This window comes from Phalaenopsis equestris, unplaced genomic scaffold (genome assembly GCF_001263595.1).
Source record: "Phalaenopsis equestris unplaced genomic scaffold, ASM126359v1 Scaffold000245, whole genome shotgun sequence".
NCBI classification, from domain to species: Eukaryota; Viridiplantae; Streptophyta; class Magnoliopsida; order Asparagales; family Orchidaceae; genus Phalaenopsis; species Phalaenopsis equestris.
Window position 1 is genome coordinate 163,062 of NW_018164687.1, and position 13,453 is coordinate 176,514.

The 13,453-nt window shown below is 34.2% G+C and overlaps 1 protein-coding gene across 3 annotated transcripts in view; it reads right to left on the reverse strand.

Moving 5' to 3' along the window:
* Window positions 1-13,453, reverse strand: part of LOC110024091 (valine--tRNA ligase, chloroplastic/mitochondrial 2) — a 123,166-nt gene that overhangs the window by 94,575 nt on the left and 15,138 nt on the right. For 2 of the 3 annotated variants that reach the window (XM_020723833.1, XM_020723832.1), the window contains exons 4-5: window positions 7,819-7,902; window positions 7,474-7,568 (exon numbers count right to left, since the gene is read on the reverse strand). In XM_020723833.1, the coding sequence (XP_020579492.1) occupies window positions 7,474-7,568; window positions 7,819-7,902 (179 nt within the window). Of the gene's footprint in view, window positions 1-2,125; window positions 2,146-7,473; window positions 7,569-7,818; window positions 7,903-13,453 lie in introns of those variants that run through there. The other variant, XM_020723835.1, reaches the window with a different exon arrangement.

A 13,453-nucleotide genomic window follows, 5' to 3' on the forward strand; every position in this document is an offset into this window, starting at 1 on the left:
CGGGAGGTGGGCTCCATTGCTAGTCCGCTAGGATGGTCAATAAGAACTCCTAAAGCTAGATCCTAGGTTCTAAGAGTAGAAGACTAAGACCTCACTAAGAGTGAGGTCAACAGAGACATTCAAGAGTCTCCTTCCCAACACGACATTATGGTTTGCACAAGAAGTGGACGTTCTGCTCAACTTCGATCTCGAACATCACCGCCCTCACCAGCTGTCAACATCGATACTCCCATGGGCTTTGTCCACCTACGTCATCGCCTTCAGGTATAGGGAAGCCCAAGCATGTGCTTGTTGATCTCCTGCCTTTGTCTCGTGTCCATTTAAAGAAAGAACTTACACTTTTGCATTCCTGACAGCTTGCTTCATTTCCCCATGAAAAGAGGCGTTGCAATTGTCCCCACTTAAAAAAATTTTATCCTCAAAATTTATAAACAAACTGCAAGTCATCTCTCATTAAGTAGGTCAACATGAACTCCCCATAAATTTCATTATGGAAACTAGTCATTCATTAAGATGAAAAGCAATCAATGTAAAGTAAATACCTAATACAAGGCGGCTCAACTATACTCCTCTCAACAGCAAAATGAGGATAACATATCTAAAATAACACAATTAGTAAAGCAATAAAAAACATTAGGAAAACACCTTTTTTTTTAATTACCAAAACACCTTTATATGTAAGAAAATGCCAAACTCATCACACCTTATCATCATCAACAGTAGTAGGTTCTTCAGATTCATTATGAGTAAGAGAATAAACTCGAGATCAAATAAGTTGTCTTCGTGAACTTGGATAAGAGCTGAAGCTATAGAATTTATCCTTCTCTGCCCACCTACAGTCTTTCGTGAATGAGCTCTATTTAATTTCTAATCTCCAGCGCTCTTCTGGCCAAGTGATGGGCAATATCATGATATATGATCAGGCAAACAACACCAGTAGCATGTGTTAGAGCCCATCAAGCATTCACCCTTATGTTATATAGCACATTTGGCACGATATATTACAGTACTTTGAGTCGTACCTCTACTAACTCCACCTGAAATTAAACTTAGGCTTATTCCCATTGGATCCCTCTAATTAATCCATACGTTCTCCTTCATTAATACTCTTCCTCTTATGCGTCTTCTGACGCTTTTGAATAAGTTTATAATCGATTTCCACTTCTAGCTCGATTCATTAATACTGAGTATTCATCAATCCCTAGAGGCACCAACCGTTATCTGATCAAATCATTTAATCCTAAAAGAAATCTATAGCACTTTTCTTCTATAGTAGCAATCAACTATAGCACATACTTTTACAGTGCAGTGAATTTTGCTTCATACTACATTATTGTATACACTCCTTGTACCCATATGAGAAAAATGTCCTGCATTTGTCTTCAAGAGACTTGGGCTATAAACTACTCTCTGAATAACTCCACGAGCTCCTCCCAACTTACCAACATGTTGGATATGTCCCTTAGCTTGTTCTGACACTGCCCCCGCCACCACCTTTCAACTTATCCATCTAGCACAAATGCAACTAATGACACTCTTTTATCAAACCAAACAGGTCATAATATTTAATATATTCTCATTTTGCATCAGTCAATTTTATGCTTCAATCGAACCTTCAATTTTCTTAAATAATGGTGGACATAAATCTTGAAATATTTGTATGTGATTATCCACAACAGTTGTATCATTTTTAATAGGCTACGATCTAAACTTCTGAATCAGCAGTCATGATCATCATATTGGTCAGAACATTTGTGTTCACATTTATAACAGATTGTACTTCATTGTTTTCTATCGGACTCTTTTCTTGTATGACTTTGGGTGTATCTCTGTCTGAATGAATATAAATATTAATTTAACTAAAACTTTAATTTTTTATTAAAATTAAAATTTTCTTATAATAACATAGTAGATATTTCATCAAGATTACATTAATTAATCCTAAACTTTGCTTCTAATACAACTTTAGTCATGACCCGGCCAAGGGCTTGAAATTAACTAGAGTGGGTACAGATGGTTGGACAGTGATAATTAAAATTTTTTTATATTCATTTTCTATAACTAACATTTAGTTAATGAAAGAGTCACTAAATAAAGTAAATTAAAGCCGTACAATGAAATTTACCTCATTATTGTTTGTTCGCGCCTTCTATAAATTTTTCATCTTTTATCCTCATCTTTTAAATCATTTTCTTTAAACCTGAAACGTAAGTTTAAAATAACAGTGAGCAAACTATAGTCAGTAAATACTCACAATCCTAAATTATAATAGCATAATGAAAGATAAAACAATATGCATGTCAGTTAAGCTCTTAATAAATCAATAATAAAAAATTTGCTAGGTTATGAACATGATTATTGACGATCTTTCATAATATTTGAATTATTTTACAATAACAAGAACATGTTAATATCATTTATATATGTGCAACCGTCACATGAGCACAGTCTAAAAATTGTACCCGTTAAGGTACTTTAATATCAATATTATTTTTCATTCACATATATGGATAGCTTAGCATTCCCCAGATACTACTAAAAAGAGGTAACTCCATTATAGTCAAGCATACATTTACAATCAATCTATGTGGTGCGTATTATTCAAAATGTCATTTCACTCAATAGGTAATATTTAATACTATAATACATAAAATACTTCATAATGAGAAACTATAAGCATTCACTTTGAAATGACCGATAAAATTTAAGAATAGAGGAATCAATTGCTTAATCAAGCATGAATAATAACTCATATCACTAATTTAAAAGAGATACAACAATGATACAATAATTTATGAGTAGAAGATGGTTTTTTCAAATAGTCTCTTCATTTATCTCTAATTAAAACTTATATTCATATGCACAAAAAATTATTATTAATTTATTAGATATTAATCTTACTATTAGAAGGCAGTTTAACGTTATTTTTTATGTATCATATAATAATTATTATTTTAACATTATTATAATAGTTGTTATTTTTATTTCATAATATAAATTTAATTATTACTTTCAAACAATTTAAATTTAATAAAATATTTTCAATAAGAGGTTGGTCCTCCTAATTTAACTTTCTAATTACTATATACTTTATGTCTTTTTTATTAAGCTTTAAAATTTATATAAATATACATACATTTATATCATGTATCAATTTATTATTAGGGACAATCACATAAATTGCATCTGAAACAATGATATTTACAAAATCTAGCACTCATTTGATATTTTTGAATTACTGAACCGATGTATTTACGCATGCCACAATCAAACCATTGAGAATCATGCCACAATCAAACCACAATCAAACCATTGAGAATTTGATAAAATGAAAAATATGGGTTGGGATTTCATCATTAATTTTGATATTTGAGTGAGAATTTGAAAAATGAATAAAAGAGGGTGTTAGATTTTTAAATAGCAACGTTTTGGGTACTATGTATGTAAACAACCCCTATAATTATTATTATTATTATTATTATTATTATTATTTTCTTTGAATTCATTATGTGTAACATTAGTTCATAGATTTAATAAACAAAAAGACTTAAATAAATCAAACCCAAAGCTTTCTTTACTGCCGCCACCCTTTTATCAAATCAAAAGTGAAACTTATATAGTTTGAATTCTGATTTAATTAAACCTACTATTAATAATTGATAATTAATAATATACTAAATTCATAAATTAATATCAATAAAATCCTTCCCTTTAATTACTCGAGTAACCAACGCAGCAGCACCCTTCTTCTTCCTCTGCTTGAACGCCTCTGACTTCGACAATGAGCCCGTCTTCCCCCTTCGCAGGCTTTACTGGTTCCTTTGTCCACACAAATTGAACGCAAGGATCTACACTCTTCTTCTCGAGTGCACAGGATGCACACTCAAGACTTCTCCCTGCACGAGCTCCTCTCCCGCAAATCGAGCTGCTTGAAACTTCTTCTATCGCACAAGATATGCTTGCAAGACTTCTATTCCTTTGGTTCGATCGCACGAGACATTCACAAGTCTCCTTCCCAACTTGACGTTACGGTTTGCGTGTGAAGTGAACATTCTACTCAACTTCAACCTCTTACACCGTCGCCCTTGCTTGCATCAACATTGACACTCACGCAAGCTTTTTCAACCTACATCGTCATCCGCCAACATCGCGTTCGGTTACAAGAAAGCCCTAGCTTACGCTCGTCAGTCTCAAGCCTTAATCTCATGAAATTAAAAAAATGAATTTGCCCTTTCAAGTTCCCGACCACTCACATCATTTCCACCTTTTTGACTCCCTCGAGGAGATGAAACGAAGTGTTTCAAAGATGCTCTGTAGCAAAGATAAGTCCTTGTTCAAGCATGAAGTTTAAAGAAAACAGATAGGATCGCTCCTTTTTGATTTCGGATTCCTCTCTTTTCTTTATTTCGCCCATTTACTCATCTTCCCAACTATCCATGATCACGTTGTGTTTATTTATATATTTTCTATACTCTTTGGATTAATAAAAATGGTTGCCGACTCTTCCACAGCATGAAATTTACATTTAGGAAAGAATCCATGGATTTGTGAGAAATGAAGGATCGCATCTGCTGTTTTCTATTTGCATACAGGGTATATTTTTAATTATTTTACCCATACTTGCTTCTAAGGTCTCCAGTTTGCATCTTCAAAAAGAGCAAGCGAAAAAGTTCAGTTCATAATATATTTTCGCAGTTCTTTTGCATGACTCATAATCATTGGTTCTAACAGATCTCAATAGAGACCTGCACAGAACCCCCTCCATTCTATGCAGTTTAGATTAGTTCTATCTCCCCATCTTATGAGCGCATTTTTTATCTCTTTTACAACTTGCCTTTAATGGTGCTACTCACAGAGATTTTAAATACAATCAAATCACATATTACCAATTCTAATGTTACCCTTCAGTTATCTTACCAACTGAATTTGTCACAACTAATTCACAATGAATACATTGTTGCACACACTGTTTGTACAAAAAAGTCAGACTTATCATGTTTTACATTACTTTTAAATCTCCATGACATTCCTTAATTATATAGCAATCGTAAAGCATATTTCTAATTTAACTACCCAGACAAATTTCTGCAAATTATGCCACCCAACTACATACTCATTATTTATGCCCCACATCTATATCCTCATTATTTTTTATAATATAGCAGAAAATCTAATCATATCATTCCTATGTAGCTGATCATCCAATATTATTAGATTAATTTTATCAGGTTCACATTCAATAAATTGCTTATACTCTGGTCCCCCAATTGGAAGGAGGATTTCCCTTCTTTTTGTGACCACGAAACATACATTCATCAGCTAGCTCCATAACACTGGATTCTAAATATAGTCTCAGGAACTTGGGCTAGAAAAAAAAAATAACCCAACATTAAACTTCCTAAGGTCTGTATGGTCAAGATGAAATTTATATATTATAGTTGTCTTAGAGGCGTAAATCATCATCTTTGGAGCATAGATGACGGTGTATCTGATTGTATCGTTGAACATGTAAGTCAAATTTGTCAAGCAAATTTTTCAATAACAAGAGGATATCTCCCGTGTAGACTTGACACGGGCAATAAAACAGCACCCTGAGGTGGGAATTGCAAGCATGCAGGGATAGAACCCTGCGAACTGTCGTGAAGGCGGAAAGAGGCGGGAAGGCGGGATCATGTAGGGAGTTTTAATGATATTTTTTTGGATTCTTCTTGCCTCCTCACCTGTCATTTTTTGTGGGATTTTTCCTTTTTACTTCTTTCCTATTTTTCTTCGGTAGGAATCTATTAATTGTTGTTTTCAATGTGTAAGAGGCAGTTTTAGCTGAGTTGTTTCAGATTTCCTGTGTAGAGTCATTTTCCCTTTTGTAGGGATGTATCCAAGAAGGTGGTGGTGCTCCAGCTGTATTCTCCTCCAAGGTGGAGTTGTATCATTCCTTTTTAACATCTCTACACCTCCACCCTCTAGCAGTCGACAGTCTCCGCATCATTTATCCGCACACCCAGCTGCCCTTCCCCCACGGCTTAATCTTGTTGTCCAGCTCCGCGGACGTCACCCCAGCCTTCAACCGCCCTATCCCTACATTCCAGCATTGTTGTATCCTTCCTCAGCATTCATCCCAGACCCAGTCATCGCTATTCTACAGCAAAACCTGCTGCCCAACCCCCCACCATTGCTATACCTGCAGTTATGCACCTTCCCCTCACTGCCACCAGCATTCCTTTGCTGCCACCACCCCTGCCAACCATCCCGATCCACCTAGCCAATCTCCACCGCCATTAAAGAACAACTTAGAGAAGTTTTCTTGTTTCGTTCGTGTTTTTTGTTGTTATTTTTTGTTGTGTTGTGTTGTAACCCTATCTCTACATCAATAAAAGTTTGCTTTGTGTGTTTTCGCTGTTCTTTTAACTACTTCCGCTATCAAGACTTCCTCTAAAGTTTTCTTCATAAGGTAGTTTACGTTGAAGCATGAATCCGTACTATGTCAGGGCCTGATATGGTATTTGTGAGTTTGTCAATTTCGCATAGGCCTGAATCTTCGTAAAAGTTATGTCCAACTCTACATCAAAATTAGGTTAAAGTTCATATTCTGTGCAGAACAATAAATTGAGCATGCAACTCAAATTTGTTGTGTAATCCTTTGATTAATTAGATAGCAATAGCTCTCATGCAGACTGCAGCTAAGATTCTCTATGTGACGAAGCTTACATTAAATCCTAATCAGCACTCTCTCAGGACCTGATAAAGGCTATGCTGAGTTTGTGAATCTACCTAAGCCTGACTCTTTATAAAATTATATCCAACTCAGTATAATAGAAGGAAAAAGTGTATATTCTGTCGACGCTTAGAAATTGAGAAGAATGTCAAATGGAAGCAGCATATTAAACCAAAGTGAATGCAGAGAATTTTCAATGAAGGATAGTTTCGCTATTGACAAAATGTTGAAGGACTCAAAAGAAACACATTTAGCATTATCACTTTCAAATGATTAAATTTTCTGCCAAAAGAACTGAAATCATTATAACTTTAATCTGTTATTATTTTCTAATTTGTGCATTTGCATGTTCCCCTTTTAGGTCGCATCCAGATTTGAAGTGCCATATTTTTCTACCTCATACAGTACTTTAAAAAAGATCTGAGATAATGGTGTATCCCACCACATTGTCCTGCACGGCATAAATTTTCAAAATACACTGGTTTCATTTCAAAGTCCGTTAATGGCGACAATCAATCTGAGTTTATCCCACTGAAGCACAAATAACAATCTGATGAAAGTTAAGCATGATGTGCACTGCAAAGTAACACTGGTAAAGAACGAAGCTACTTGAAAAATAGAAGTAAATACAACCATACAACTAGGCAATATGTGCTTCAAACTTATAGTCTTGAAGCCTTCTAGAGTGCTATCAACATTCACCAAAAATAAGAACGGATTAATAGCTTCTGCAACAGAACAGAATAAGGTGAAGGACTTACTTCTCCTTCCATTCCCAAACTGCTTTGGTGAACTCTTCCCTACTCATATCCATCCTTTTTAAGCCTTTGGACGCAAGCTTTCTTTCCACTACCAACTAAAAGATCACAAAAAGAAAATAATGTGAGAAAACAAGATAAACTTCAAAATAAGGAAAAAAAAAAAAGGAACCCAATGGCCTAGTATGATAGAATAAATGCAGCAACAAACTAGAAAAACAAATATATAAAATAAATGAATACAATGGTAAAGGTAAACAAGAGAAAAGTGAAAAGCAAAATCTTAGCAAAAGTAACATAGTTAACACAAGTAAGCCAAGAGTTTCAACATGAAAGCTAAAAGATAACCTGAGTTGCTATACCAGCATGATCAGTTCCAGGAAGCCAGAGTGTGGCCCTACCCTTCATGCGGAAGTATCGAATCATAATATCCTGTTCACAAAGGGTGAATCAAGAAATAAGATAGAATATATGAACAGCATTTAAAGACAAAAGGACAAATCTGGGGAAATTTATGAAATGCATCAAAATAAAGCCTTTAGAAGTATGGCAGCCCATCGAACAAAACATACAGAATAGTTTAGATGAGTTGCATCCAAATGACTCCATAACATTAATCAATTAAAGAAGCACCAATATGAAATGCTAAACAAAGCTTCCGAAATACTAGATGACTTGTGGCTCCCTATATAAAAAAATATGGGAAATGCTAGTTCTCCAAGTAATGGAAGGCTAAGCTTAATCGGCTAATGTAATGTTGATTGTAGATTTCATTTTATTGATTAAAAAATCATGCATTGTGCTAAAATTAAAACATTAACCAAATTTGGTTTTATATGTGGCAACAACCAATTGCCTTTTCTTAGGAGCTAAAGAAAATCTAATTATCATTAATTTATAACAAATTCAAAAGAAAGTTATACGTAACTTCATGGATTCCTATATAAAATTAAATGATTTGAAAATCATCCTAAGAGATGATTACTGCAAAATGCATTTGTTGAAGTCTAAGCATTATCAAGTTTGAATGATCATAGCTCCGAAAGCGGTTCATGTTGACATCACTAGGAGTAGAAATAGTGGAGGAAAGTCACAACACACATCAAAAGACATTTTCTTGAATCTTGACCCAATGCTTCCACCTAAAACCTTAGTAAAACTTGTTCAACAAATTCAATGTAGCCCAAATTGGTCAAATAGAATCAAACAAACTCAAAACATGCCAAATTCATCCCACAAATTCAAACACATTGATACGGGCTCAAAATGAACTTAACAGGCCCGAACAAACCTGATCTATAGAAACAAAACTTGACTTAAACAGTCCATCTAAAAATTTAGCCAACATCTAATGAAGAGAAACCTAAGTATACTGCCATAATAAACAAAGAATATTTAATCAGTATCAAAAATTATATATTTAAAAGTTCTTCAAATTGGAATTTCTATAGAACCATCGTAAAATTGTTGTAATAACCACATTATTGTAGCGCTGTCAATAACATGAACTCTAAAAGGACCATAAAATCAAATATCCTTCTACCCGTTTAGATTTTTCGAAGGCAATTTGCTTTTTTTAAGATTTTTAGCTCCAAACTTATAATCAAGACTTTATACTTTGCTTCAATATTGATACTTAGCTAAAGGAAATAATAATGATATAGCAATAAACTGTCTTATGGGTAAACAAGTTTGAGCCTACACCCCTGTGTGCCCTTCAAAGTTGGCAAAGATCCAAGCCTTTCTTGGAAGATGCCCCACCAAAATACAAAGAAAGAGAATTAACTGGGATCATGAGTGTTGTCCAGAAGTTAGCAAATATGCACTCTTAGAATCTTAGAGCCAGAATGGGAATTTTTCTATTTTTAGTATTACTTTATCTTTTTCATTTTCTATTATGGTAGTTTCCTATTTTCTAGCATGAGGATTTTGTAGCTGAGTTTAGCCTTCCGTGGTTATTTATCATATAAAGTTCTCCTATGGAATCTAATGAATATTACTATTTTTTCTTCTCACAAATCCTTAAGGATATCAGAGCTAGAGTTCTACAGTTGAAGCAGCACAAAACCATGCTAATCTCAACTCGAGAACACATTCGAGGGTTTCAACCTCTTCTTCGATGACGTCACTTCCGAGCATCTGGAGCTGTCAGCAAATCGAAGGCCCCAATTACCCGAAGAACACATTCGAGGGTTTCAACCTCTTCTTCGATGATGTCACTTCCGAGCATCTGGAGCTGTCAGCAAATCCAAGGCCCCAATTACCCGAATTTGGTGTGAACAATCTCACGACTCAAACTAAAGCTTTTGTTGTCGCCAAAGAGGAGCCCAAGCATGAACGATCTCACGACTAAATTGGGCATTGGAGCTCCTGATGTGATCTTTATTCGGGCACTATAGCTTCTCGTGGTAGTTGATGCTCGTGTTTTTTCACATCCTCTACTCTCATTTGATGATGTCATACAACTCAGCGATCATTAATGCCCAGAGATATTTTACCATTTCTACTAATTCCAATAATTTTGAAAACATGTGGATCTGTTGATTAATATTCCCATAATTCAACCCTTTTTTCTCAGGGATATAAAACTCAATGGGAGCAACTATCTCAATTAGACTTAATCGATAAAATTGGCATTTGATAGAAGAGGTAAAATTGGGCATTTAATCAATCAAATCTCAAAACCTCTGCTTGTGACTCTAATCTGAAGAAATTGAAATCTGAGAACTCTCTTATTATTGCTTGGCACATCAACTTCTTGGAACGTGTCATAGGAAAACCTCTATTTCTACCCACTAGTAAAGATGTCTGGAAATTTTTCGAGATCTTTATTCAAACTTAGAAAACTCTTATCATTTTTTTGAATTGAAAACTTAACTTTATGGCGGGAACTTAATTAATATGATAATGATGTTTGAGAGAATTAGAACAGCTACGCCCGTCATAAGAGGAGGGAGGAAAATGATCCGGCTTTCATGATTTTAGTTGGCCTTAATTGAAGTTCAGATGAAGTCTCACGTCCACTCGGTGGGAAACCACCACCTTCCATTCGAAAAAAAATTTTTAATATTAGACTTGAGTAGTCAAGGAGAAAAATCAAGTCGAGGGACAGTAAAACTCCTTTTAACCCTGAACATGATAGCTAGACACTTGTGTTAAGAGGTATTAATACTAACAAAGAAATGTGTAAACGTTCTACCAAATTATATACAATCCCTTTCCCCAGTGAGCAAGCACATGCACAAGTTGTTTCAATCTCCAAAATTGTCTGACTCAGTCATGCTCTTTAGTATAGAAGGGTAACTCTCTAACCCTTGCGTTATTAAGTATTACTCCTAATTTTGTTCATTCTCGAATAATTGATTTGGACGTAACTGATCATATGAATAGTTGCTCTAAATTGTTTTCATCCTATAGACCTTATGCAGACAATAAAAAAAGTTAAAATTATTGATTGTTTGCTCTCGGTAATTGTCGGGATTGGAACTGTCAAATTCACCTTGTTGTTAACCATTCAATATGTACTTCATATTCCTAATTTGTCTAGTAATTTATTGTCCATTAGTAAAATTTATTCTGACAATCAGTGTCAAGCTAATTTCTATCCCTCTTATTGTGAATTTCAAAAATTTAACGTAAAGAGGATGATTAACAGTGCTAATGATAAACTCTTATTTTGAAAATAGATTTAGCTCTAGTCATTATCAAAATATTTTTGTATATTTTGTTTCTATTTCCAAAGAGTGATATTATGTTATAACATTATAGGTTGGGGCATCCTAATACTTATTTCCTAATTTATTTCAAAATAAAAAACTGCAATTTTTTCAATATGTAATGTTAGTTTGTTAAACATCATCATGCGTCTCCCCCTCCCCCAAACTTATAAACCAACTACACCATTTACTCTGATTAATAGTTATATTGATGGTCGATGTAGAACACTTACATATGCTGGTAAAAATCATTTATTACATTTATTGACGAACACACAAAATTACATTGGGTTTGGATAATGAAAGAAAAATCTGAAAAGAAAATAATTTTTAAAAATTTTACGTCATAATACAAACACAACAACAACAATAAAGCATTAATCTCACTACGTGGGGTCGGTTACATGAATCTTTTTTCTCCATTGCGTCCTATTTAGCGTCATAGTTTCATTTAGTTCTAATAAGTTAAGATCATTTTTTATACAATAAGCGCAAGTCTTCCTAGGTCTATCTCTGCTTTCTTAACATAAGTCGAATTTAAAACATCTACTCTCCTAATCGGATCATCAGATGGTTGACATCGGATCATTGGTTGACGTTTAATGTGAACAAACCATCTAAGACGGCATTCTCTAATTTTGTCCGTCACTGGAGCTACGTCATGATACAAACACAATTTAAAAAAAATATTCAAATCATATAAAATGATCATGGCTGAAAATTTTTTAAAAAAAATTCAATCATTCTTTTGTCGAAAAGAAATATTTCATCAAAGTTTTTATGTCAACACTCCACAACAAAAAGGTTTAGCTAATGAAAAAATAAACACTTATTGGAAGTTGCTCGATCATTATTTTTTACCAATCAGGCGACGAAATATCTTCGAGAAGCAGCAGTTCATACTGATACATCCCTCATAATTAAAACTATAAAAAAGGTTTTAAGCTTTAAAACACATTTTGATACTTTTCATAAAATTTATTACCAAACAAATTGGCTTACTACTTTTCAACAAAAGATATTCAGTTGTGTTGTTTTTGTTCACATCCATAATCATAATAAAGGCAAAGTTGAACTCCAAGCAAAAAAAATGTGTTTTTGTTGATTATGCTCGCACTCAAAAGAGATATAAATACTTTTATCGTATTTCTAAGAAAATATTTGTTATCATGGATGTCAGCTTCTTTGAATTACAACCATTTTTCACAACTCATCTTCAAGACGGGAATAAAATAAAGACTCAGCTACTATGTTTCAGAATCTTTCTCAAACTGAATATTCACAAAATACCTCTCCAACCTTGATTTTAAACCTAAAAATCCAAACAAAAATATATTGAGAAAAGTGGGTCAAGTTTTTTAGATAGTGAACACATTTTTGGTCTTCCTATAGTGCCATCTAATGACGTTTAAGATGCTATAAAAATTAACAAAGAATGAACAAGAAAAATAATTATGATATTGGTACAACTTGATATTGTCTACTCGCGCCAAAGGACAACTCAAAAGAAAGGCTCTACAATCATTTGAACTACCCAGAATCTGTGAACCCACTATGTAATGTCATCACTGAGCCTTTAACCCATGTTCAAATCACTTCATCTTTGCATTATGAATCTTCTAATTCTAAACTTGAGGATAATTCCAATTCTAAATGTAATATTTTATTCTTTCCATTGTTGTTTGCAAGGTTGTAAGGTCTTGCACTCAACATCCATGTCACATTGTGTCATGAAAATCTTCCACCTGCTTTTCGTGCTTTTGCTTCGTAATTGCCTTGCATGAATATTCCTAATACTGTGCAAGACGCTCTGAAAATTCTTAATTGGAAAGAGACTGTTTCAAGGAGATGAAAGCTCCTAAAAGAAATGACACGTGAGAATTAGTTGATCTACCTTAAGGGAAGTCAATTATAGGGTGCAACTGGGTGTTCACAGTCAATTACAAGTTTGATGGCTCTCTAGAACGGCACAAGCTCGACCAATTGCCAAGGGATCCCCTCAGACTTATGGCAATGATTATTTTGAGACATTCACCCTGGTTTGCAAATTTGGTCCGGAGATCAAGGTTTCCCGCTGATTGTATATGTTGATATAATTCTTACAGAAGGTGACGTATATGAGATGAATCGTTTGAAGCCTTTCCTCTCATCAATTTTCTAAACCAAGGACTTAGGATTAGGGCTGTCAAAACGGCTCGTTGTTCGCGAACAGCTCGTGTTCGGCTCGTTAAGAAGCTCGTGTTCGGCTCGTTAATTTCGTTCGATAA